This window comes from Heteronotia binoei, chromosome 16, assembly GCF_032191835.1.
Source record: "Heteronotia binoei isolate CCM8104 ecotype False Entrance Well chromosome 16, APGP_CSIRO_Hbin_v1, whole genome shotgun sequence".
Lineage (NCBI taxonomy): Eukaryota > Metazoa > Chordata > Lepidosauria > Squamata > Gekkonidae > Heteronotia > Heteronotia binoei.
The window spans coordinates 47,439,764-47,467,072 of NC_083238.1; the positions used below are offsets into that span (position 1 = coordinate 47,439,764).

Genomic DNA, 27,309 nt, shown 5'->3' on the forward strand with positions numbered 1-27,309 from the left:
GCTAAGCCAAGGCTAACAGAGTCTGCTCAGGTAATCTATCTCCTCTCAGATGCCAATCAGAATATCACAAAACAGGTAGCTAAGTTCTGTAATGCTTGTCTTTGTATTAAAAATGCACATATCTCTTGATTTTATTGATACTTTTATTAATTTTTATTTTAACTATGGATAATTTTGCCATTTAATGTTCAAATTTGTTTCAGTTATGAGGCTTTTATGGTTGGCTTGGTGCCATATGAATAAACTGAACTGAACCATATAAGATGAAACAGAAAGCAAAAAGGGGCCAAAAAGGCTCAACATTTATCCAGCGAGAGGGTGGGGCCAACTCATATTCCCTCTGTGGAGTCTTGTGAGCAAAAATTTTACATCGTGAGCTACTAGCATGAAAGTTGGAAGCTACGGCATCAGTTAGTTTGCTCTGGGGGTCACCCTTCCTGGGCTAAGACCAAAAAAACCTGTGAGCTGGATAGGGTTGCCAATCCCCAGGTGGGGGCAGGGGATCCCCCGGTTTGGAGGCCCTTCAGGGTCATCAGAAAGCAGGGGGGGGGAATGTCTGCTGGGCACTCCGTTATTCCTTATGGAGAATTGATCCACAGGTATCTGGAGCTCTGCGGGGAGCGCTGTTTTTTGAGGTAGATGCACCATTTTCAGCATAGCATCCAGTATCTCCCCTCAAAACACCCTCCAAGTTTCAAAAAGTTTGGACCATGAGGTCCAATTCTGTGGGCCCCAAAAGAAGGCGCCCCTATCTACTTCATTATTTCCAATGGAGGGAAGGCATTTAAAAGGTGTGCGGTCCCTTTAAATGTGAAGGCCGTGGGAACAATTATGGATATCACCTTTATTTAATTCCAAATCTTATTATTTTCGGCTACAAAACTATAAAATCTTTGCAAGGTGGTATATGACTCCATATGGGCTCTTCAAAGGAAAAGTGAAAGATAATCCATCTTGCTGGAAAGGATGCGGTCAAACAGGTTCTTTCATCCACTGCTGGTGGGAGTGTATGCTTATCAAATGCTTCTGGGAAAAAATATTAAGAAAAATAGCAGAGATAACAGGAATTACAGTTCCATTCACTCCCGATTCAGTCTTACTTAACATATGGCCAAATTCTGATTGGACGGACCTGAAAAAGGAGCTATTATCTTTGTTACTACTAGCAGGGAAAATTGTTATTGCAAGTTGTTGGAAAAAACCCATTGGGCCAAATTTTAAATCCTGGTGTAACAAAGTTTGGGATATACTAATTCAAGACAAGTTAACCATCAATATTTTGCTACAGGATAATGTCAAAGCTGGTGATTGGTTTATTGAAAAATGGAACCCTTTTCTTGAATATATAAATAACAATGAGACAATTATTGGGAAAATTCCCTCCAAATTTCTAAGTATTATGATTTATTAACTCTGCAATGGAATACCTTTAGTAATTAGGCTAGGACCTGAGAAAAAGGCAATTTTATGTTTCTTAAAGTCTCAGCCTATTTGATACGTGGCATGGGATAATAGGTTAACAGTGACATATATTTTATAGGTCACTGATTTTTGTTAAGTTTAAGGTTTATTCAGGGTGATTTTTGCTTTTTTGTGTATGTAAAGAGAAAATGATTATATATATAGGCAAATATATTTATATACATATTGTAAAAGTACTTGTTGTATACTGTTTAAAGATAAAAATATTTAATAAAAATTTAAATTGTAAAAAAAAAAAAAAATGTGAAGGCCGGAACTCCCTTTGCGGTTGTTATGCTTGTCATAACCTTTCTCCTAGCTCCACCCTCAAAGTCTCCTGACTCCACCCCCAAAGTCCCCAGATATTTCTTGAATTGGACTTGGCAACCCTAGAGCTGGAGGCTAAAAATTGTGAGCTAACTCACACTAACTCAGCTTAGCAGGAACTCCTGAAAACCTCAGTCTTGCAGGTCCCTCCCCCAGAGGCCAACACTACATGGCTTCTGTGGGTTTACTGTACAGAAGGGCAGCCTACATGCTGGCTCAATAAACAGCTTCCAATCACTAGCATTAATGCTTCTTTGTATTAAGCAAAAGTAGCTATTTTACACTAAACATCATCCCTTTATAAGGTTAAAAATATCCCATGAAAAAGAAACAAGGAACCAAAGCCTCATCACTGGAAGAGGCAAAACGCCAGACATTGCAGCCAGGAAGGAGAGGGAGCAAAATACATGCCATTAAATTAGACCCGATCCATCAAGATGCAATTAGCAGCAGACCTAGTGGGACTCTGTTAAATGGACCTTGACGCCCCCAGCTAGATATACCTGCTTGTCGCTCTGGTTGCCCTGTAGCAAAGAGTCGATGAAGATATGCCGATTAAAGTTCTTGCCCTGCCGCTCTTTGATGACTTTCTTCAAGACCAGCTCCATCTCCATCAGAGCTTCAGGGATACAAAAGAAAGCAATTCCTTTCCGGCCAGCAGAGGGCAGCATTCCCAAACCCACACTGGCACCCTGGCCAGGCCACTGCGTCCCCTCTGCCCCCCCCTGCATAAAAGCCACTTTGCCCTTTACAGAGAACAAGAGCGCTGCAAGCATCTCTCTCTCACACAAGTATCGCATATGCCAGAGAGGCTTTTCCATTGCAGCTTTCGACCATGCGCACGCAGAACCGAACTATGCTGTGGCTTTAAATGTAAACTAGTAAAATCTCATGTACGCTATGTGAATAACATTACTGATTTAACTAGGGATGACATTATGTTTTGTTCAAGAGGGAAGGCTGGGCAATTTTTTGGTGCACCAGGAGAGGAAGAGGAAGAAGAGGAGGAGGGGAAAGAAGAAGAGGCGGAGAAAGAAGAAGAGGAAGAAGAGAAGGAGAAAGAAGAAGAGGAGGAGGAAGAAGAGGAGGAAGAGAAAGAAGAAGAGGAGGAGAAAGAAGAAGAGGAGGAGGAAGAAGAGGAGGAAGAGAAAGAAGAAGAGGAGGAGAAAGAAGAAGAGGAGGAGGAAGAAGAGGAGGAGGAGAAAGAAGAAGAGGAGGAGGAAGAAGAGGAGGAAGAGAAAGAAGAAGAGGAGGAGAAAGAAGAAGAGGAGAAGGTGGAAGAGGCGGAGAAAGAAGAAGAGGAGGAGGAAGAAGAGAAGGAGGAAGAGGAGAAAGAGGAGGAGAAAGAAGAAGAGGAAGAGAATGAAGAAGAGGAGGAGGAGAAAGAAGAAGAGGAGAAGGAGGAAGAGGAGGAGAAAGTAGAAGAGGGGGAAGAAGAGAAAGAAGAGGAGGAGGAGAAAGAAGAGGAGGAGGAAGAAAAAGAGGAGAAGGAAGAGAAAAAGGAGAATGATGAAAAGGAGAAAGAAGAGGAGAATGAGGAAGAAGAAGAGATTGGATTTATACCCTGCCCTTCACTTGGAGTCTCAGAGCAGCCTACAAATCTCCTTCTCTTCCTCTCGCCACAACAGACACCCTGTGAGGTAGGTAGGACTGAGAGAGCTCTTTCAAAATGACCCAAGGTGACTCAGCTGGCTGCAGATGGAGGAGTGGAGAATCAAACCGAGTTCCTCCAGATTAGAGTCTGCTGCCCTTAGCCACCAACATCAGTCCTGGCCTGTCAAAATGTCATCTTCATGCTTAATTTCCGCCAGCAGCCAGAGAAATAATCCTACTTGCTCTCACCGATGCTTAACGGCAAGACTTTTTGGCTGAATGCCTGAGGACCATAGCGCAGGTCTAAGTGTTCAAACGCTAGAACCAAGAACAACAGTTATATAGGACAGGGGTGGGGAACCTTCGTCTCGAGGGCCGTACGCAGCCCTTGAGGTCACTTGGTGTGGCCCTCAGGGATTGCTGGGCCGAACTGAGCCACGTGGCAGCCTCCCTGGGGCCTGGCTGGCCAGCAAGGATCATGGGGCCCAGCTGTGCTGTGCAGCAGCCTCCCCAGGACCAGGCAGGGATTGCAGGGCCTAGATGTACTGTGTGGCAGCCTCCCTGGGGCCTGGCCAGCCGGCCAAAATTGCTGCAAGGCCTGGAAATGTTACTGTCCCAGCTCAGTTTGCACTTGATTATCCCAGACAGGGTGGCCTAATATGCTAATGAGTGTGTGACCTAATATGCTAATATTAGGGGATGTGGTCTAATATGCTACTGAGTTCCTGCTGGGCTTTTTCTACAAAAAAGCCCTGGACCTATGCATTTGCCTAGGGCGGCAGGCTGGGTATGTGTGTTTGTGTGTGTGTGTGCCAGATTAGGCTCTCCCCACATGACTTCAAATAGAAAACAATTATTTGCATTCATTTTGCTGGCCTGAATCATTCTCCCTCGGCGGAGCACTGTTTTTTAAGTTAATTTTGTATGGCCTGCGAATGATGTTTTAAATATCCATATGGCCCTTGGCAGAAAAAAATGTTCCCCACTCCTGATATAGGAAGTAAGGGGTGTAGCATGGGGTGGGGAGAAGCCTTCTGGCTCGCAACTTCTCACTGGAAACAAGACAAACCTACTGCGGGCCTATCATGGTGGAAAGAATATATGCAGAGTGGTGTATACCCAGCTACCCCTCCCATCCAGGGGCAATGCGAGCAATTATCCATCAGATTCACCCAGAAAGGACTACTGAAAAGTGCCATTAGGTCGCAGTTGGTTTAGGGAGGGGTTTTCAAAGGCAAGAGATGTTCACAAGTGGTCTGGCCATTGCCTTCCTCTGCGTAGCAACCCCGGACTTCCTTGGTGGTCTCCCATCCAAGTACTAACCAGGGCGGACCCTGCTGAGATCTGATTATAGATTCGGCTTGCCTGGGGTATTCAGGGTGAGGGAAGAGGCAACGAGGCATCCTTTATGCACCTTTTCAGTGAAAATTTTATTTATTTATACTTTACATTTATGAATCGCCCAATCCCTGAGTGCATGGGGCTCTCAGCGATTTAGGACAGAGGTTAAAAACATCAGGACATAACAAAATTAAAATGCATAAATAAATGCTTAAAAACAGCCTACGGATGGCAACAATATATTCTTCAAAACCCGTTCCAAACTGTGTTGCTGCCTCATGGGCATGGTAAGGAGGAGGCAGGATTGAAAAGATGGCAGAGAGAGAGAGAGGAAGAGGAAGAAGACGACAATGACCACAGAGTCTCAGAGCGGCTCACAATCTCCTTTATCTTCCTCCCCCATCACAGACACCCTCTGAGGTGAGTGGGGCTGAGAGGGCTCTCACAGCACCTGCCCTTTCAAGGACAACCTCTGCCAGAGCTGTGGCTGACCCAAGGCCATTCCAGCAGGTGCATGTGGAGGAGTGGGGAATCAAACCCGGTTCTCCCAGATAAGAGTCCGTGCACTTAGCCACTACACCAAACTGGTGTAGTGACAGAGAGAGAGAGAGAGGAAAAGAGCGCCAGCCATGCTGTAAAACTGTTGCTGTCCTCAACCAAAAAGCTGTCAGAACATCTCTGCCTTACAGGCCCTGTGGAATTGCATTAAGTCCCGCAGGGCCCTGGTGGCATTTGGCAGAGAGTTCCACCAGGTTGGAGCCAGGATTGAAAAAGCCCTGGCTCTGGTTGAGGACAGCTGGATATATTTGGGAGCAATGAATGTATTTTCAGAGGTCTGAGAATCACTACCAGTTTAACCCAGACTTGCAAGCAACAGAGCAATTAAGAGGCAGCGTTTATTGCCTCTTCTCCCATCCTGACATGTTACTGTTTGATTAAATCTGAGCACTGCTTCTGTTTAGTGGATCTGCTCTCCAGACCAAATGTTCTTTCAATTTGTTAATTTCACTACTTTGCCATTGGATTCTAACTTTGTGCCGCTTTGCATGCTTAACTGCCCACCAGCTATATGTAGCTCTACTCACTGTACCCCATTCCATTGGCTGACGAAGGATGACTGCACACGAAAGCTTACATTCTGAATAAAACTTCATTGGTCTTAAAGGTGCTACTGGACTCCTACCAGAATTTTGAGAAGTCCTGCTTTGGGCAGGACTGTTGATTACTGTTTTTTGTTTTTTTAAATGAGAATATTCTGGAACTAACACCCCCTCCCCATCACCACCAATGTTCCCTTTAAGCTGCAGAGTCTTGTGAGCAAAAATTCTACTTTGTGAGCTCCTGGTATTGAAGTTGTGAGGTACTGTCATTAAAGTTGTGAGCTACTGCATAAATTATGGTGCTCTGGGGCCATTTTTCTTGAGCTAAGACACAAATGTGTGAGCTGGAGGCTAAAAATCTGTGAGCTAGCTCACACTAACTCAGCTTAGAGGGAACACTGCCCCAAACACACATTTTCTTCTACAAATAAGATGGAGAAACGCAGTACAGCTAACATAAGATTTCAAAACTCTCTGAATGTATCCTATGACAAGTGTGTGTGTGTGTGTGTGTGTGTGTGTCTTCCCAGGAGCAGACAAGATTTTTGTAATTTTGGTAACAGTATCAAAATACCATTTTTGTCAGGATCAATGAGTGAATTCAAGATTTTGAGTTTCCCAGAACATTTCATCAAACTGAAATGTTACAAGTCCAAAAGTAAGGGGGAGGAGAAGGTGTTTCAGGACTTCTTGGATTTACATCCCGCCCTCCGCTCTGGATCTCAGAGTCTCACAATCTCCTTTACCTTCCTCCCCCACAACAGACACCCTGTGAGGTGGGTGGGGCTGAGAGAGCTCTCATAGCAGCTGCCCTTTCAAGGACAACCTCTGCCACAGCTATGGCTTACCCAAAGCTATTCCAGCAGCTGCAAGTGGAGGAGTGGGGAATCAAACCCGGCTCTCACAGATTTAACCACTACACTAAACTGGCTTTCTTGGTGTTCTTAGCTTCTTTAAAATGGAGAGCAAGAGCTATTGCAGACTTAATTTGATTATGTGGTAACAGGCACAAGACACCCTCAGAGACTCCTGCGAAGAAGAAACAAAAATGGTGTCTCCTTCTGAAACTATCAGCAACTGGCAGTTCTTTTGCTTGGTGCGATCACCACCACGGACACTCCTCCGTCTTACAGAGCTCCATGCAAAAACTGAGGAATGGAACTTACCGCTTTCATACATCTTTTTTCTGGTCACGCTTTTGTCAAGCGACCCGTCCAAGAACCCCTTCCCAATTTCTGCCCATATCTGGAGGAAAGAAAAATGAATCGATCGCGTTACCATTCCAAGCTATTAAAGAGATCTGGCTGACTTCCACCTGCCACGAACACAAAAATTAGGACTCTGGTTCCGTAAATGCCGATGCAAACTAAGATGCTGACTTGCGTTATTTCACAGTGGTGCACAGTTACAATCAGCTGAAATTATTACTTGGTCGGAAGTCATACAGCCAAGACAGTGCCATCAATCTTGCACTGCAGTGGCAGTCCTGTTTTTTTCTTGTGGAAGGCCAGATCCGAGAGCACCGAGGACCTCCCTGGCTCACTAGAGGGGCGATCCAGCTGGATTGACATTACTTGCAAGACGAAGGACAGGAAAACCACAAATGATTGTAACATTATATAATATTCCAGAACTCAAAGACGTTGCGTGCAAAAAACCTGAGACAGCCAGCTAGAACATGGGAACGACACAGCAGCAGCAGAAGTTATTGGATTTTTTTTTCCAAAATAAACTTTATTCAGCTTTAATATGCAAGTTACATCCAAAGCTATGAAATGGAATTTTAAACCACTTACATCACATAATTTCAGATCCCCTAAGAGGGAAGATCTTTGTCTGTATATGTACATGACAAGTTTACTAATAACAATAACCAGTACAAACCGGTAAACAAATGAAACAGTTAGAATAATTAGATTAGTCGTTGTTATTAAACCGATTGCACAGTTGACTGAGTTAAAGAAAAGCAAGATTACAGCTAAATATATAAACTCATTCTCAATTAATAAAAAGCTAAGTTATCAAAGATTTCAGGTTTTCATGGCTGGTAACATCATTAGGGTTTGTAGAATCTTTCGGGCTCAAGTGCCGTGTTCTATTGGAGAAAGTTTTTCTTCCAGACGTTTCGTTCTCAGCTGCGGAGAACATCCTCAGTGGCGTTGCAGCCGGAGCAGGCGCTCTGACCTTCTTGGCTGCTGTGCATTGAGTGATGCACAGCAGCCAAGAAGGTCAATGCACAGCAGCCAAGAAGGTCAGAGCGCCTGTTCCGGCTGCAACGCCACTGAGGATGTTCTCCGCAGCTGAGAACGAAACGTCTGGAAGGAAAACTTTCTCCAGTAGAACACAGCACTTGAGCCCGAAAGATTCTACAAACCCTAACAAAGTCTAAGTACTTATGTGGTACTTTGAGTTCAGGTATTTTATTAGATTGTATAAAATAAAAAAATCCAAACTATTTTTTCTAGAAATGTATCTTCCTTGTTTCCGGAATAATCCATTTTAACTAAATTTGAAGCTATTTTATCCATCACGACTATGTCCCAAATCGTTGAGTACCATTTCCGGACTGAGGGGACTGCCTTAGATTTCCACGATTTAGCTAGTAACAATTTAGCTGCCAAAAGAAGTAAGGAAGTGTCAAGCATCGATATTTCTCAATAATCAGTCTTTTGTTATTGAATCAAAAGTTGCTTTATTGCAGAAACTCTATAGCTTTGCCAAGGACAGAATCCTTGAAAGTAATGATGTATACAGATTCGAATAGTTGCTTTATAGGATAGCTTCAAAGGACAACATACAGATACAATTTGAGTTACGGGTTAAAAGGCTACTACATATTATCTCTTTTATTGCTAAGGAATGAAAGCTAATAAAAACATCTCCCTTTCTCACACTTTCTCTGAGAGCAGATAAGACCTGGCTGTGTGATTCTGGGGGAGAGGCACATTACACCGTTACTAGCAAGGCTAACCTAAACATCCTTGGGCCAGATGGATTTATTACGCACCCTTCGGGTGGAAAGGAGGGGGGAACAGGCTAAGGTGGTGTTCTGCTCTATGTCTGTGAACTATCATGGCACACAGAAATATGCATGCTTGACAGGAAGTGATTTCTTTTCTAGTGCTAGGTACATTTTGGGTGGACCAGTTATTTAACAGAATTGATTCTGGGGTTAAAGGAAGCTTAACCTGTACAATTTTTTCAATGACAGATATGACCTGCTTCCAAAAATACTGAATTCGTGCGCATTCCCACCAACAATGCACTAATGTACCCCTTTGCTTACAGCTCTTCCAACAGTATGGGTTAGATGATTTCTTAGCATAGTACAATTGCAAAGGAGTCAAGTACCATGTAGAATACAATTTGAACTGCAGTAGTCTCATATTTAAAGATACTGTGTACAGTAATTTTGAGGTCCAAATATTGGCCCAGCTTTCTTCTGAAAGCGTATTTTTACAATCTTTGTTCCATGCGTTTTGTAATGCTGTGGACTTTTGCCAATTTGAAAAGGTAAGTGCCTTGTAAATTACAGCTATTAAACCTTTTACTTTGGGTATGTGAGATGATAAAGCTTTTTCAAACGCATTTAAAGGCCTACAAACTGAAGTGATAATGTTTGGGTTATGCAAGAAGTGATGTACTTGATTATATTGTAAGCAAGATGAAAAAAATTCTAACGTCTTACCAACTGATCTTGAGAAAGCATTTTATTATTCTGGCATACTTGCACCAATCTAAAGATACCTTTTTCCCTCCATAACAAAAAGGAATGGACATCCCTGCCAGCAGGGAACCACGATTGGCCCAGAAAAGAAGTGATGGGAGATACTCTAGGTACAAGTATATGGCAGTATTTATCCCAGAGTTGCAACGTGTGGGAAAGATAGGGATTAGAGGTCACATAGTGTGGTCTGTCTTTGGGAGAGTTCCAGATAGTCTCATGTAGTTGGTCGGGAAAAAGATATGACCATTCGATGTGTACCCATGCTCTTTCTATAAGGGGAGATGCAAAGCGAACCATGTTTCCTAACTGTGCTGCATTTTTCTAGAATAGGGAGAGCCAAACCTCCCATGCCTAAGGGTTTTGTGAGAACTGGAAAAGCCACACAATGTTTTTTATGTTCCCACACATAATCTAACAGAAGATTCTGCCATCTTTTGAAATCCTTATGTGAAATAACTATAGGCAAATTTTGAAAAAGAAATAAAAACCTTGGCATTATAAAAACCTTAATTTGTTCCACTTTTCCCAACAGAGATAAGTGTAGTTTGCTCCATGTGTTCAAATTGTTTCTGATAGATGTCATGAGTGAGTCGAAACTGAGTTTACAGAAATGAATAACATTGAGCGACTTTCTAATATTATCTGAAATTGATCTGTTGAGTATGAAACCAGCTGGGTCAGGATGCACATAAATGGAGATTATTTTGTTAAATCTGGTTGCTAATACAGATGAAAAAAAAATTAAAAATCATGATTTAAGAGGGATATTGGGCGATAAAAAGCTGTGCTTAATTTGTCTTTGTCTGGTTTATGTAAAACGATAATCCTTGCCTCTTTCCACGTTTGTGGAATATACCTGTTCTGCATAACATTATTGCAAGTTTCAAATAAGGCTTGTATTAAAGAGGGCAAAAATTTCTTTAAAAACTCAACAGGTAGTCCGTCTCTACCCGGGCCTTTGTTATTTTTCATATTGGCTATAACTTGTTGCACCTCAAAAGCTGTAATTGGTTGGTCCATGAACTTAATATGTTCCTCTGACAGTTTGGAGTCAAAGTAGATATCTCTTAAATAATCACTAATTAAAGATTGCTGCGGGTTAGATGAGGTATAAAAGTTTCGATAATATTGTACAAATTGTTTGGTAATTTCTTTTGATTTGTTAATCAGATTACCGCTAGGAGATTTGAGAGAATAGATTAAATTGGAAAGTTTTTTCTGCATAACTCTGTGTTTCAGCAATATTTCGGAGATATTGCTGCAGTAAATGGAACTATAGAAGCTAGCATAAGGAGAAATATAAAAAACAGTTATATCACATTATGGTACCTAAGACTAGGGATGGGTTAAATGTGACAACCATTGCATTATGAACTTTTTGCATGAAGCACGATGGCTAAACTCCATGGCTTTAAAGACTGCCAATTAATAATAGTAGGAGTAAAAAAAAATCCAACTTACGTGCCAGTATTAATTCATTTACATAACTGCACCTCAAAAGGGAGAAATAATAATAGGAAAGAAACTTATTCTTATAATTTACAATCATTTTTGTAAAAAGAAAGAAAAACATGAACTTAATGGGAATAAAATGTGATAAAGCTTATAAGGACTTGTGCAGAAATTAGTCCATGTAGAGGTTTGCTATTTAGCAGTTCTTAACATCTATTGCACAACAACAACAAATAAAATTAATACTGACATATAATTCACTCATATATTCACTAACATACAAAATCATTCTGACAATCATATGAAACAATGGGAATCAGCATTCATACACTATAATCAATAACACTCACACTACCCAACAAAGCACAAACTTCCCTAACACATACATACACACCACACTAATAATTAATTCATAACTATATTACAGTCAATTTTAAATTCATATTTGATCTACTCATTACTTAAAGTGAATTACATTTGGGATTATTATTTATACCATGACCATATATACTTTCACACATCATTCAGACTCCTAAACAATCTAACTCTCACTCATACCGTTATATAGAATTAATATGTGAATAAACATTCATGCACTCCCACACAACTAAGGTAACGCACCACACTAACATTCACACCAACAAACAGCCAAACAAGCCATTGAACTCTATGCATCCATGTTGAACTCCTCTACCCTAAGCAGAATATTAACGGGCTATTTAATATGCAGAAACAAACACTTTTCCGTTCCTCAAAACTTATTAACCAATAGACAAATACTAAAAGAGCCTTAACAGTGAAAAACTTCTTGCAAACAGATATACTCTTAAGAGTCATTAGGTGCCGCCAGTTCCATGAGAGTCTTTTCCTCCACCTTTCACATTCAGAGCTGCTCACAGCACTTTGCCAGTTAGACCATCCAAAGCTTGGCAAATAGAGCCGTTTTTGAATACAATTATGCCTGAGACGGGGTTCCAACGGAATTTGATTTTAATTTCAAAGAGTTTGCTGGAAACCAAGTTTAACCGACAGCTTTTGGACAGGGTTTCTGGGGATAAATCAAGCAGCAATAACACACGCTTCCCATCAAAGGAAATCTCCCCTCGTCTTCCCTCTCTCATAATGGCGTCCCCGTTGTGCTGATGAGATGAGCTGCACTAGGATATCCCTGGGTCGGCCCCCTACGTGCTGATGCCATAGATCCCACTCTGAAAGCATTCAGAACTGACATCGCTACGTCTCCATGGGCGGGAAAAGTTTTACTGAGCCATTTTTTTACAAAAATAAACGTCGAAGCACTTTCCTCTGCCCCTTCAGCAATCCTGCGAATTTTAAAATGACACGATCTCCATCTGGCTTCTATTTGATTAATACATTCTGTTAGGTGTTGTTCTGAGTTTTGAAGCGCCTTTACCTCATCTTGCAAGGTAAATGCCAACTCAGCGGCGTTTTCTGCTGTTTCAGACGTTTCCTTGAGCTCTGCCATTAGAGCATCAAGTTTTATATTAACTGGAGAGAGTAATTTAGACAGTGAGGTGGTGAAAAAGTTGCATAGATCCTTTCTCAGGTCTAAAAGATTCTGCTTTGTTGAGGGCGCTGAATCTGCCTCCACAGCGGCATTGGAATCAGGATTTGTGAGGGCCCAAGGGACTAATTGTCTCTTTTGGTGAGAAAAAACATCTTACCGACTCTGTCGATTTTGCTGCCGACTTGAAGAAGATGAAGAAGAAGATATTGGATTTATATCCCGCCCTCCACTCCGAAGAGTCTCAGAGCGGCTCACAATCTCCTTTACCTTCCTCCCCCACAACAGACACCCTGTGAGGTGGGTGGGGCTGGAGAGGGCTCTCACAGCAGCTGCCCTTTCAAGGACAACTCACCGATAGCTATGGCTGACCCAAGGCCATTCCAGCAGGTGCAAGTGGAGGAGTGGGGAATCAAACCCGGTTCTCCCAGATAAGAGTCCGCACACTTAACCACTACACCAAACTGGAAGAAGAGCGCAATTTTTTTCTCATACTTTTTTTGCCGTGAGTGAGTGAGTGCTTTGATCTATAGCAGGTATTTAGGGGAGAGTTGTTGGCGCCTCTCTAAAATGTGCCCGCCATAGTGAAGTGACGCCCCCCCCCCAGTTATTGGATTTATATGCTGCCCTCCACTCTGAATCTCATAGCGGCTCACAATCTCCTTCCCCCACACACACAACAGACACCATTCTTGCAGTTTGAGAGCTGCAAGAAGAAGAAGATATTTATATCCTGCCCTCCACTCAGAGCAGCTCACAATCTCCTTTATCTTCCTCCCCCACCACAGACACCCTGTGAGGTGGGTGGGGCTGAGAGGGCTCTCACAGCAGCTGCCCTTTCAAGGACAACCTCTGCCAGAGCTATGGCTGACCCAAGGCCATTCCAGCATGTGCAAGTGGAGGAGTGGGGAATCAAACCTGGTTCTCCCAGATAAGACACTTCACCGCTACACCAAACTGGCTCTCAAGACAGGAAGGCAGGCAAGCAGGCAAATAGATGGGGGAGGGAGAGGTGGAAAGAAAGCAACTTTAAATGCATTCTCAAAGCTGCTGGCTGGCTTGACTTGGAGAAGTGATCTAACTGCCATCTCCAAGCCAGCCAATGGCGTGGTGAGGGCTTCGGGAGCCACACAACATGTGTGAAAGAGCCACATGCAGCTCCCAAGCCACCGTTCGGCCACCCTTGATGTATCCTAACTAACCACAGCAAGCCCAGTGGCATCCACTTGGATGATCACATGAACTATGGTTCGTTTCGCTGAACCACAGTTCTGTGTGATGCCTGAACCAAGTCTATGGCTTAACTTAGCCAACTTCACAGGTGTGTTTTGGGTATTTTTGCATTTTGAAAATAATTTTATCGAAGAATAACCAGTCGTTATAGCAATAAGAAATGGTGGGTAAGTGCATACAAAAACATTCAGGAAAAACAGCAAACTACAACAAAGAGAAGAAACCAGTCTTTTAAAGTAGCTACAATGTTTTCAAAAAATTAACAAAGTCTATTAACAAAGTCTAATAAATGGCATTAAGAATGGGTTCAAAATTTTTTTCCTTAGCTAAATAGTCCAGAAAAGGAAACCAAACTGAAGCAAATTTTGAAATGCTGGGGTCATCAATAATCCCTCTCTAAGCTATGGAGTCTTGTGAAAAAAAATTCTACTTTGTGAGCTACTAACATTAAAGCTGTCAGCTACTGCATCAATGAGCTTCCTCTGGGGCTATTTTTCCTAAGACAAAAATGTGTGAGCTGGAGGCTAAAAAACTGTGAGCTAGCTCACACTAACTCAGCTTAGAGGGAACACTGGTCAGATTCACCCAAGCCAGAGTCAGATAGTTTATCTATTATACGGTATTCTTGTACTTTTAAGAGCCAATCCTGAAGTGTTACATTTCTGACACTTTTCCAGTAGGTACTAAAATCCATGGCATCCTTATGTTCTTGCTATTCACAGGAAACTTCTTGAAATACTAACTGCAACAGCAAGGGCTGTTCCAGCTAAGTACTGGGAAAGTGCCATATTCAGAGCATTTTTTGTAGCAGGAACTCCTTTGCATATTAGGCCACACCCCTCTGATGTAGCCAATCCCCCAAGAGCTTACATGGCAGGGGTGGAATTCTAGCAGGAGCTCCTTTGCATATTAGGCCACACACCCCTGATGTAGCCAATCCTCCAAGCATTTACAGGGCAGGGGTGGAATTCTAGCAGGAGCTCCTTTGCATATTAGGCCACTTCCCCATGTATCAGCCAGTCCTCCAAGAGCTTACAAAAAAGAGCCTTGTAAGCTCTTGGAGGATTGGCTACATCAAGGGGGTGTTGCCTAATATGCAAAGGAGTTCCTGCAAGAAAAAAAAGTCCTGGATTGCCCTGATTTCTTTGAAACAAGAGAGGGTTGCAAACAGTCTACATCACTCTCAGACTTACACTGACACCATGGGCATTGTCTCAGTGGGTGGGGGACGGGGAAGAAAGACTGAAAATGGAGTAGTCCCACACAAATCTATGGGCAGACTTTCTGGGAAGGTGTCTTTGCAGAAAAAAACCCAAAGGAATGAGCGCTCCACAAAATTTCCCAAAGAAAATCAGGGAGACCATCTGTAATTAGCAACCCCCGTCTTGAGGGGAGCCATCCCAGGCGGGCAGCACAGCACTCTTGAAACGCAAGCATCAACCCACTGACAAAAACTAACTCAAAATTGAATTCCTCCTCCTCTAGACCTACCGCATCGTGGTTCTTGCGGAATCGGATTACTTCCTGGTCATCTTCAAACCGACTGCCCATCGCGATCTGGGTCACCACTTTCATCGCAAACCCCAACATGTGCTGGCTGAGAGGCACGTGCTGGGACTCTGGGATGGACAGCCACTTGGCTAGCAGTTCTTCCGACAGCTTACCCAAAATGAAAGAATGAAAGAGAACTGTAGACATTGCGCCATTTGCAAAAGTCTGGGAAAGCAATACTACATATCAGACGCTGGAAGATGGTGGTTTGACTGGTGTGCTGAATTTGTGCAAACCCTCTGGGTATGAAAATATGGAATAACTGTGGAAACATCCAGCTAAGGAAAGCCACTGATGCCGAAAATGTCCCTGGCACTGCAATTATTTTCTGGCACTGCAATTATTTTGCTCCTTAATTGATGTAAGCAGGGTTTTTTTTGTAGCAGGGACTCCTTTGCATATTAGGCCACACCCCTCCTATGTAGCCAGTCCTGGAGCTTACAGTAGGCCCTGTAAACTCCAGGAGGATTGCCTACATCAGGGTGTGTGGCCTAATATGCAAAGGAGCTCCTGCTACAAAAAACCAACAACTTGGAATGCAACCCTGGATGATCTGACGCTGAAACCATTTTGCTTATTTAACTTGATGTAAGCCTTGGGCTAAGAAGATAGATGACTGTGGACTATTGCTGCTTCCTCACCTTGACTATTGGAATGTACCATGGAAACACTGGGACCCTGTCACTGTGGGGAACTGTTGAAATTTAATTGTACGACAAGGTCATTTATATGTACAAGATAGTTTGTTACTCACAATATCAGACCTTAAATAAGAGGACTTTGAATAAGAGTGTATTGCAGGGAATGCTTATAGCTACTGTGGACTTTTTGTGAGCGGCTGCGGAGAGCCAGTTTGGTGTAGTGGTTAAGTGTGCGGACTCTTATCTGGGAGAACTGGGTTTGATTCCCCATTCCTCCGCTTACAACTGCTGGAATGGCCTTGGGTCAGCCATAGCTCTTGTAGGAGTTGTCCTTGAAAGGGCAGCTTCTGGGAGAGCCCTCTCAGCCCCACCCACCTCACAGGGTGTCTGTTGTGGGGGGAGAAGATATAGAAGATTGTAAGTTGCTCTGAGTCTCGGATTCAGAGAGAAGGGCGGGGTATAAATCTGCAGTCTTCTTGTATGTTTTTGCTTTTTTTTGTTATTACATCAGAACAATAACCTTAGCAATGATAACATGGTTAGATCCTCAAACTAGCAAGGCTTCAAAGGCAGGAGGGCTCCAACAACACGGGGAACTATTTATGTCTCATGCCTATTTCACTAGAAAGGGCCCCTCCTGAATGTGCTAAGGCAGGGGTGGCCAACGGTAGCTCTCCAGATGTTTTTTGCCTACAACTCCCATCAGCCCCAGCCATTGGCCATGCTGATGGGAGTTGTAGGCAAAAAACATCTGGAGAACTACCGCTGACCACCCCTGTGCTAAGGAATGCAAGTGAGGAGGAGATGAAGAAGAAAACAGGAACAGACTGGATTTGTACCCCACCCCTCACTCGGCATCTCAGAGCAGCTTACAATTGCCTTCCCTTCCTCTCCCCACAACAGACACCCTTGTGAAGTAGGTAGGGCAGAGAGAGCTCTGAAAGAACTGTGACTGACCCAAGGTCACCCAGCAGGCCTTGTGGAGAAGTAGGGAATCAAACCCAGTTCTCCCAGACTAGCGTCCGCACTCGTAATCACTACACGAAACTGGAGGATGGACAGAAATGAATGAGGATATCTTTGTGCATAAGACTTCCATATATGTCAGAGTACATGCAAAGCTCTTGATTGGGGTGGCCAAACTTGCTTAACACAAGAACCACACAGAATAAACATCAGGTGTTTGACAGCCACAAGACACAGATGTCAGATGTTTGAAAGCCAAAAGACAGGAATGTCAGATGTTTGAGAGCTGCAAATAGATGGAAGGGGAAGAGGGGGAAAGAAAGCAACTTTAACTTTAAATGTATTCTCTAAGCCACTGGCTGGCTTGGAGAAGTTATTTAAAGAGAGATGTGCCTTTTAGGTGGTGGGGGCCTTGGGAGCCATACAATATGTGTGAAAGAGCCACATGTGGCTCCCGAGCCACAGTTTGGTCACCCCTGCGGCGTGGATCAAGATACTGTTTTATAACCAATTGAAACAGTACCTTAAACAATCAATCTGGCCATTTACTAGCTGACCCTATCTTAAAACCCAATTGTTAATAAAACAGCAACCTCAACAGCAGTTCCTACATAATTACTGGGCCACATATAAAGGGACTTCAGCTGCTATGACCTATCACTATTTAAAGTTCTTACTTTTATTTACAGGCTGTCTTTTCGCACTGAGCCTAAGAGAAGATTGCATAGTGTAAGTCAATGCAATCAATAGGACGAGACATGGACGTGCCTTTTATCCCAGTGGCTCTGGATTGATTATTTGCTGTTTGTCGTATTTATGTCCAAGACCTCCAAGCAAATATAACCACAGATAAGAAACAATTGAAGGGGTGACATGGTAGGAAATGACGACTGAGGCGTGACATGAGAGAGGTTAACAAAATTACACATGGGATAGGGAAAGCAGAGAAAGAAATATTTTTCTTCCCTTCTCACAATACCAGAACTCATGGGACGCAATAAAATTGATGAGAGGTAACCTTAAAATGGATAAAAGGAAGTACTTCTTTACCCAAAGAGTAATTAGCTCACGCGGAATTCACTGCAGCTACAAGCACAGCCAGCTTCAAGAGAGGACTGGGAAAACACACAGAGCAGAGGCCCATCAGTGACTATTAGCCACTACAGATGGAACTACAAAGCCAGAGGAGATGGCGGTATCCCAGCTGAGCTATTCAGAGCCCTAAAAGATGATGCTGTTAAAGTGATACACTCACTATGTCAACAAATTTGGAAAACGCAACAGTGGCCACAGGATTGGAAAAGGTCAGTTTATATTCCAATCCCAAAGAAGGGTAATGCCAAGAAATGTTCAAACTATCGCACCATTGAACTCATTCCACATGCCAGCAAGGTCATGTCAGAGATCCTACAAGATAGGCTCCAGCAGTATGCAGATTGGGAACTACCAGAAGTCCAAGCTGAGTTCCAGAAAGGTAGAGGAACTAAAGATCAAATTGCCAAGATTCGCTGGATTATGGAGAAAGCACGAGAGTACCACAAAAACGTCTATTTCTGCTTCATTGACTATGCTAAAGCCTTTGATTGTGTGGATCACAACAAACTGTGGCAAGTCCTTAAACAGATGGGAGTACCAGCCCACCTCAGCTGTCTCCTGAGAAACCTGTATAAGGGTCAAGAAGCAACTGGCCTGATCCAACAAAGTTTCTCTTATGTTCTTATGTTCCAAGCCATCTCCTTAAGTGAAAAAAATCCAGAGTTTTTCTACTGACCTTCAAAGCTCTATATCAGAGGTGGCCAAACCTGCTTAATGTAAGAGCCACATAGAATTAATGCCAGATATCTGAGAGCCACAAGACAGGAACGTCAGATGTCTGAGAGCCACAAAACAGGAAGGAAGGAAGGAAGGAAGGAAGGAAGGAAGGAAGGAAGGAAGGAAGGAAGGAAGGAAGGAAGGAAGGAAGGAAGGAAGGAAGGAAGGAAGGAAGGAAGGAAGGAAGGAAGGAAGGAAGGAAGGAAGGAAGGAAGGAAGGAGGAGAAAGGTGGAGAGAAAGCAACTTTAACTTTAAATGCATTATCCAAGCCAGCTGACAAGGCACTGGGGGCTTCAAGAGCCACAATGTGTGTGAAAGAGTCACATGTGGCTCTCGAGCCACAGTTTGGCCACCCCTGCTCTACATACCTGAAGGATTGCTTATTGCTTTGTGAATCTACCTGATCGCTGTGGCATCTTCACAGGCACCTTCCAGGACCACATCAAGGACTTCCATCTAAAATATCCCTTAACCCATAAGTCAAAAGACAGCCTTCCATTGAAGCCATTCACCTTCTGGATGGTTGGAAAGTTACTCTGCAGTGACTTGGCCACTCCAGTTTCATACAGCTTTTTCCTCAGGCAGCTCTCGCCCATATCTCCGCCGAGGCCCGACTGATACCGCAGCAAGGACTTCAGCATCGTTTCAAAAGGATCCGCTGAAAGATGGGGAGACCAAAGTCAAGCAGAAATCTCTACAATGCTTGTTAAAAGGTCTAGATCAGCAGCAAAGCACTTCACAAACGATGTTCCCTCCAGCTCATTTCAATTAACAACAATGCACACACACCCAAAAACTCCAAATGCAGCTGGTTTATAAATTCTGCAGTATTGTTCCCAGGGAACATGGCTGTGCTACTGTTGCAATAGATAACAGATTTTCAAGACACGCAGGGCAGCATCTCAGATCCCAGTTCTCATGGGGAAAACATCACACACACACACACCCCTTTGTATACAACAGTGTGACATCCATGTTATATATGTCTGAGGTCATGCAAATCAAACCAAGATTTAAAAAAAAAATTAATGCAGATTTTGCACACAGATCCTGAGAGAGCTTTGTTTTTATCCTCCCTCTCAGAATACTAAAAAAAAAAGTGTGTTAAATAAAAGGAGCTTGGCTGCGAAGCCAAGGCAAATATGCCACGAGCAATACAAACCTAAAACACACAAAGTATAATGGAGATATCCAGCAGAGCCGGAAATCGGTCCAAAACTATTCAAAGGACGAGGCCTTTCATTTCCACAGCCGAAGAGACTTCTATTGCTCGCTCAATTCTTTTTCTTTGCTCAAAGCCCAATTTACAGGCGGTCGAATTAAATTGATGGAAGTTTTCCCTCCCAGCTCGGTTCGATAGCATTAAGAAAAAGCACAAAACGGGAGGCAAGAAAGCTGTGCACAGGCAAAACAGCCATCCACAAGGGTATGTTTAATTATTACAGGCCTTTTAAAAAGAGATTTACACCTTTAGGTCTTCCTTACTGTACGGAGGGAAAGGGAGGTTTTTTCCACCCTTCAAATGAGAGGGAAAGAAAGGGCAAAGGCTTTTAGCTTGATGAAATAACGATAAGAGAAGAAGAGAAAGCTTACATTTCCTCACGTAATTTACCTCAGCACTATGTCCCAAACACAACTTACAACCACTTATTGTTCTCTTTAACTGTGAGGGCGATAACAACTGTGCTGAGGCAGGCTGTTATTCTTACAGGACGAGTAAGACAACCAGAAAGGCCACTCCGAAATGGACCATCCCAAAAAACTGTTCCCCACACAATACCCAGCATAAGCCAAATTATTTCATATGGATCACGGTCAGGGGTGGAATTTTAGCAGGAGCTCCTTTGCATATTAGGCCACACACCCCTGATGTAGCCAATTCTCCAAGAGCTTACAAAAAAGAGCCTTCTAAGCTCTTGGAGGATTGGCTACATTGGGGCGTGTGGCCTAATATGCAAAGGAGCTCCTGCTAGAATTCCACCCCTGATCATGGTCAACTGACCCAGACCTCTCAGTAATTCCAAAATGGGCCCAACAAAACCTTACGCTTGGATAAATCAGTGCATCTTGAAAGTGCCGTAAGACTCCTTTTCGACCTGGTAGCTTATAAAAATAATCACGACTGTCCACATTGATTTAATTTTATAACTTCTTCCTGCAGGTGATACAATTATTCGATCTCACCCACCCCCCTCCTCCACCCAGTTCTTGCCGCAGGCTACAAGTTCTATGCTCAAATTAATTTACACCCAACCAACCAAGACAAATTTTATTATTCTTAAAATGTGGGGATATCCCTCCCACCCTGTGATAGTACAAAATCCCTTATAGAGAAGAGGGTACCTTTTTTCCCCACCAGGCCACCTCCCACTTCCTTCAACACGGGTACATCTGTACCTGTCACAAAATTGCAGTGTGTGGCAGTCACAGGATATGTGTCCAGGTGAGACTACAGACACAGAGTAAGCACAGCCACAATACATCAAAATCATCTCACAATCCTAAGGCTCTTTCCTTGTGAAGTATTCTATGGAATTCATCTGCAGTACAGTATAGTGGTTAAGAATGGTGGGCTCTCATCTGGAAAACCAGCTTTGATTCTCCACTCCTCCTCCACATGACACCTGCTGGGTGACCTTGGGCCAATCACAGTTCTCTCAGAGCTGTTCTCACAAGAGCAGTTCTCTCAGACCTCTCTCAGCCCCACCTACCTCACACAAGGTGCCCATTGTGGGGAGAGGAAGCGAAAGAGATTGTAAGTCACTCTGAGACTCCTTCAAGTAGTGAAAAGCAGGGTATAAAACCTGCTCTTCTAAAATTTGAAATCCCAACTACAGCCTTGCAGGGTTCTGCAGCTAGAGAATGCAGAACATGAAGCTTCCAAGCTATTCCTTAGCAAAGAAATCTCCGGAGATCATAAACCTTCAATATTGGTGAAAACTAAAAAATGGGCTTGGGAGATGATTAACAATACTTCACTGGAAGTGATGACAGAGATAATGGAGCTTGCTTTTCCTGTTTCATACCCTTATGGGTCACAAGCAATGTTCCTTCTAAGCTGCAGAGTCTTGTGAGGAAAAATTCTACTTTGTGAGCTACTGGCATTAAAGTTGTGAGCTACTGCATACATTATTGTGCTCTGGGACCATTTTTCCTGAGCTAAGACAAAAATGTGTGAGCTGGAGGCTAAAAATCTGTGAACTAGCTCATGCTAACTCAGCTTAGAGGGAATACTGGTCACAAGCAAGAGTGCAGACACAGGGACACATCCTTGCTTTGGGGGACAGAACCTACATTAGATGTAGGGGGACATGCATATCTGCTTCCCTGTTTCAGAGAAGACACAAAGAGAAGGGGAGAGAGGATGACATTTGTGTTTTTTCCCTCACTGTCCCTGGATAATGCAAAAATGGCCCCTTATCGTTGTCCCCTCAGAAAGCTTTTGCGAAGTCTCAGTCTCAGAATAGCTTTTGAATATTATTCAAGTCCAACAACTTGGTCATTCCTCCCCCTGCCCCCCCAGGGAATCCCTCTAAATTCTCTCTCTCTCTGACAAGCAGGTTTGCCTCAGGAATTTTGCAACCTTTCGTTCCATAAGAAACAACAGGCTTACTAAATGCCAGGTTCCTCTTTAAAAGGCAAGCACTGTATTAAAAAGCATCAGGAGAAAAGCTTAACCTTCTCTCCTGCTGTGACTTCGGCATGTAAAACCTGAGGTCTTGAGGCTGAAGACCTCCCCCTGTTCCCTTCTGAGGCAGGAAGAGCTTCTTTGGTAAATACCGGCCTTGAACTGGTGTCTCTCAGAGTCAATCTAGACGAAATGCCAGCACTTGGAGCTCTGGGCATTTTTAAAATTCAGGTATTAGGCACATAGGGCCCCGATTCATTCAGGGCTGCAGACATTTCAGATGAGGAAAGCAGGACCAGAGGGAATACTTAACCTCTCTCCCTTCCCAGAATGCCATGGCTCTGATCCAGCTTGGGGCCATATGTACCTGATAACTGAGTTTTAAAAATAACTGGGAGCTTTGGACACAAAACTTCTAAGTGCTTGTCCATTTGGCCTCAGACACTGTTGCCTCGTTATTTCATTTATACCCTGCCTTTCTCTCCAATGGAGACCCAAAGTGGTTCACGTTGTTCTCTTTCCCTCCATTTTATCCTCAAAAACAACCCTGTGAGGTAAGTTAGACTGAAAGTTTGCGACTGGCCCAAGCTTCCATGGCTGAGTCATGCAATTCCAATTTCAACACTCTATCATTATGCCACACTGGCTGTAAATTATCAGTTATTATCTACTATCTATCAGAGGAGTGGCCAAACTGCAGTTCAGGAACCACACGTGGCTCTTTCACACATTGTGTGGCTCTCAAAGCCCCCGTTGGCCAGCTTGGAGAAGGCATTTCTCTCTTTAAATCATTCTCCAAGCCAAGCCAGCTGGCGGCTTGGCGAATGCATTTAAAGTTGCTTTCTTTCCACCTCTTCTTGCCTTCATCTATTTGCCTGCCTTCCCTTCCTTCCTGGCAGTTCGGAAACATCTGATGTCCATGTCTTGTGGCTTTCAAACATCTGAGGTTTATTCCGTGTGGCTCTTAGGTTAAGCATATTTGGCCACCCTGATCTTTCAGTTATTAGATGAGCGCCTTGAGATTTTCACAACAGACTGGGCTTCAGGAAGAAGTCTTTTCTTGCTATGCATCTGCTCCACATTCCCTCCTTAGATAATCATTGCAAGACCACTCCTTGTTTGGTTCCCTTGCTAGAAAAACTGCTTATAATCTCCCTTCACCCTGACCTGAATGGCCCAGGCAAGCATGATCTCATCAGATCTCAGAAGCTAAACGCAGTTGACCCTGGTTAGTATTTGGATGAGAGACCATCGAGAAATATTTGTTACAAGGTGCTGGTTATTACCTTTAAAGCCCTATATGGCCAAGAACCTGCCTACCTTAGGGACCGCCTCTTCCCATATACTCTCCAGAGGGTGCTTCGATCCAGTTCTCAAAATCTATTGGTAATCCCTGGGCCGAAGGAGGCCAAATTGAAGGCCACCGGGGAAAGGGCCTTTTCGATCGCTGCCCCCCACTGGTGGAATCAACCCCCAGAGGAAATACAGGCCTTGCAGAATCTTGGTCAGTTCCGCAGGGCCTGCAAAACAGTCCTCTTCCAGCTGGCCTTTAATTGATATGGAGTCTATGCCAAAATCCCTTATCAAGATAAGAGTCTGCCAATGTAATGGAAGGTACCTTGAAACGGTCGCCCATGTCTTACTTTATTGTGATTTTTATGGGGAAGTGCGGGACTGCATAATCAAACCTATTCTGTCTAATTTTTATGGATTACCTGAAGTGAAGTTAGGTTTTTTTCTGCTATCTGACCAATGTTCCCATATCACAAGCCTGGTCGCAAAGTACCTTTTGGCTGCCATAACAATCAGGGAGCAAAAGACTAGCTCCCCTTCTTGATGTCTGACTGGTTTTTATAGCTGAAACTCCATGTAAATTTGCTATGCTGTACTTTTTATTTCTATGCCAATAAAGGCATTTGGATTTGGATATGGAGTCTGCATCATAGATAGAATACCGTCACACTGTAAAATCGAACAAGACAATATCTAGATCTGAGCACCAAATGATAGGTTGTTTTAATCTTTAAATGTATAATTTTATAGAATGTATTATTTTATAATATGTATTGTTTTAACTCTGTGATGTTTTATGCCGTGAGCCGCCCTGAGTCTGCTTCGGTGGGGAGGGCGGGATACAAATCAAATCAAATAAAAATAAAATTCAAAAAAATTCAAAAAAATATCAGGGTTGCTATGCAGAGTCAGGCAATACAAAAATTCCTCTTGCCTGGAAAACGCCATGAAGAGTCACCATAAGTTGGGAGAACCTTGACAGCACTTTCTACCACCAATATGCCTTCTCTCTGCCAGGCAAATCCTCCAAGAACTGGGAGACCCAGGTTTGAATCCCCACTTTGCTATAGAAGCTTGCTGGGTGACCATGGGCTGATCACACACTCTGAGCCTAACCTACCTCACAGAGTTGGTGTGAGGATAAAAAAGAGAAGAGAACAACATCCACCACTTTGGGTCCCCATTAGGGAGAAAGATTGGGGTCTAAGTGAAGAAAGTACATAAAAAATTAAATATCTCTGTTTGCAAGCTGAAGCCTAACAAACCAGAGGAACAAACTTCGGATTCACTGAAATGTCAATTTCCACAGGTACCTGGAAATCTAACATGTTTTGAACCTTGTTGGTTTTTTATGAATGTATTGTAAAGATTGGGTTCCAGTGATAACTAAAGAAGATGACGACACTGGATTTATATTCCTCCCTCCACCCTGAATCTCAGAGTCTCAGAGCGGCTCACAATCTCCTTTATCTTCCTCCCCTACAACAGACACCCTGTGAGGTGGGTGGGACTGAGAAGACTCTCACAGCAGCTGCCCTTTCAAGGACAACTCCTATGAGAGTTATGGCTGACCCAAGGTCATTCCAGCAACTGCAAGTGGAGGAATGGGGAATCAAACCCGGTTCTCCCAGATAAGAGTCCGTGCATTAAACCACTACACCAAACTGGCTCTCAAATAAGCCTCCAAACTGAAGAAAGACGGATGAAACGTCTTGATATCTAGAACAGACGTCTTTGGAAGGGCTTCCTTTAACCCCCTTGAACTAAATACTGTAATATGGATATTCCTTTATGATTGGAAAGTTTTGTTGAACTACTTTTGAACTGATTTGTGGGAATACCCTTTTGAAGCGTGTTCTTGTTCATTTGAATATCTATGTGCAAGCCTGGCCAGAACACCACTGACCTTCACATTACACTGTTTTGTCATTTAAAATTTATGGTGTCTCTTAGCATTTTTTTATTTACACAACCTCCACAGCTAGGCAGCAGCAAGCTCGACAAGCATCCAGCCCTGGCAGTTATTGGAAACAGCAGTTTTATTTCAGGAAAGAGTTTCCACAGGAACTCACACGTCCTGTTGGGGTTGATGTGCTGCTTCAGGACGTCGATGGACCCCAGGCTGATGACCAGGTGCCGCCCAAACCAGTAGGAGACAACTGGGCCATACTTCTCGTGGAGGTTCACCAGGAACTCGTGCAAGCTGCCGCTGGTAACGATATCTGGGAGGTTCCCATCTCTAGGAAGAAAGCAGGAGAAAGATCATTGGCAGGGCTTTTTTTTGTAACAGGAACTGCTCTGCATATTAGGCCACACCCCCTGATGTAGCCAATCCTCCAAGAGCTTACAAGGCTCTTAGTACAGGGCCTACTGCAAACTCCAGGAGGATTGGCTACATCAGAGGGTGTGGCCTAATAGGCAAAGGAGTTCCTGCTACGAAAAAAGCCCTGATCACTGGACCAGTTGGACTGCAAGGAGTCAAGGAACAGGCCACACCATTTCCTTTTCTACACGTGCAGGGTAGTAGTTGGCCGGGGTGGAATTGTAGCAGGAGCTCCTTTGCATATTAGGCCACACACCCCTGATGTAGCCAATCCTCCTGGAGCTTACAAGGCTCTTTTTTGTAAGCTCTCGGAGGATTGGCTACATCAGGGGTATGTGGCCTAATATGCAAAGGAGCTCCTGCTACAATTCTACCCCTGGTGGTCAGAAAGGTGTCCCAATAGGGGCGTCTCATCCGAACTTTCTGCTCCCCCATGAGGCCTACTCTGTGCAGGTTTACTGCACAGCTCTCTTGGCCTGTACCATAATTTGCAGTTCAATCCTAAGCAGAGTTTACTCCAGTCCAAGCCCACTGAAATCAAGTTATAAACCTTTACATAGTACATTATTTAAGAATTTGATATAAAATGTAACTAGATAATTAATAACTGAATAATTTTCATTCTTTTTAAAATCAATGGGCTTAAGTTGCATGAGCCATCCTAAGCAAACCCATCTTCTCAATGGGGTTTACTCCCAAGAAAAATCTTTTTAGGATTGCACTGTAAGTAGAAGAAATTAGTAGTAGTATGCAATACATAAATGAACAAATTCAGGCACGTGCAAGAAATTAATATAGAAACAAATCTCAAACAGGAAACAATTGTGCACCCAAAAATAAAACAACACACTGCCAACTACAATAAAACAGGATGCCAAACACATCTTGGCACAAAGGCTTCATCACTGGCTCATGGCAACTGATTTTACACAAGGAGTATTTAATTCATTCCAAAAATTAATTTGGTTATCTTCCTGGTTCCTGTGATTTCTCATGTCTTTTATGGTGAGAGTTAGATAGGACTGTGTGTGAATTATGGCCATAAGCCATTGGTGAAGGCTTCATGCCAAAAACATTTAGCGCTTCTTTATTGTGTTTGGATTGTTTATATATTAAATTATCGGTGTTATGTTTTGCACGCCTCATTGAATTTGTTCATTTATACATTGCAACATATTCCTTTTCTCTGTTTCTTTGTGCTCACAACCTTGTTTTGGTCTACCCTGTCTTTCTCAGTTAGGTACTTTCCCCCTTTGGTGTGCGTGGTGTTCAATGTTTCCTCTAAGCTGTGGAGTCTTGTGAGCAAAAATTCTACTTTGTGAGGTATTAGCATTA

General features: G+C 43.2%; 1 protein-coding gene across 1 annotated transcript in view; it reads right to left on the reverse strand.

Moving 5' to 3' along the window:
• Positions 1-27,309, reverse strand: part of LOC132585286 (cytochrome P450 20A1) — a 46,184-nt gene that overhangs the window by 12,589 nt on the left and 6,286 nt on the right. Inside the window, exons 3-7 of the mRNA XM_060257092.1 lie at positions 25,724-25,890; positions 19,243-19,388; positions 15,251-15,418; positions 6,989-7,067; positions 2,292-2,407 (exon numbers count right to left, since the gene is read on the reverse strand). Coding sequence (XP_060113075.1) covers positions 2,292-2,407; positions 6,989-7,067; positions 15,251-15,418; positions 19,243-19,388; positions 25,724-25,890 — 676 coding nt within the window. The remainder of the gene's footprint in view (positions 1-2,291; positions 2,408-6,988; positions 7,068-15,250; positions 15,419-19,242; positions 19,389-25,723; positions 25,891-27,309) is intronic.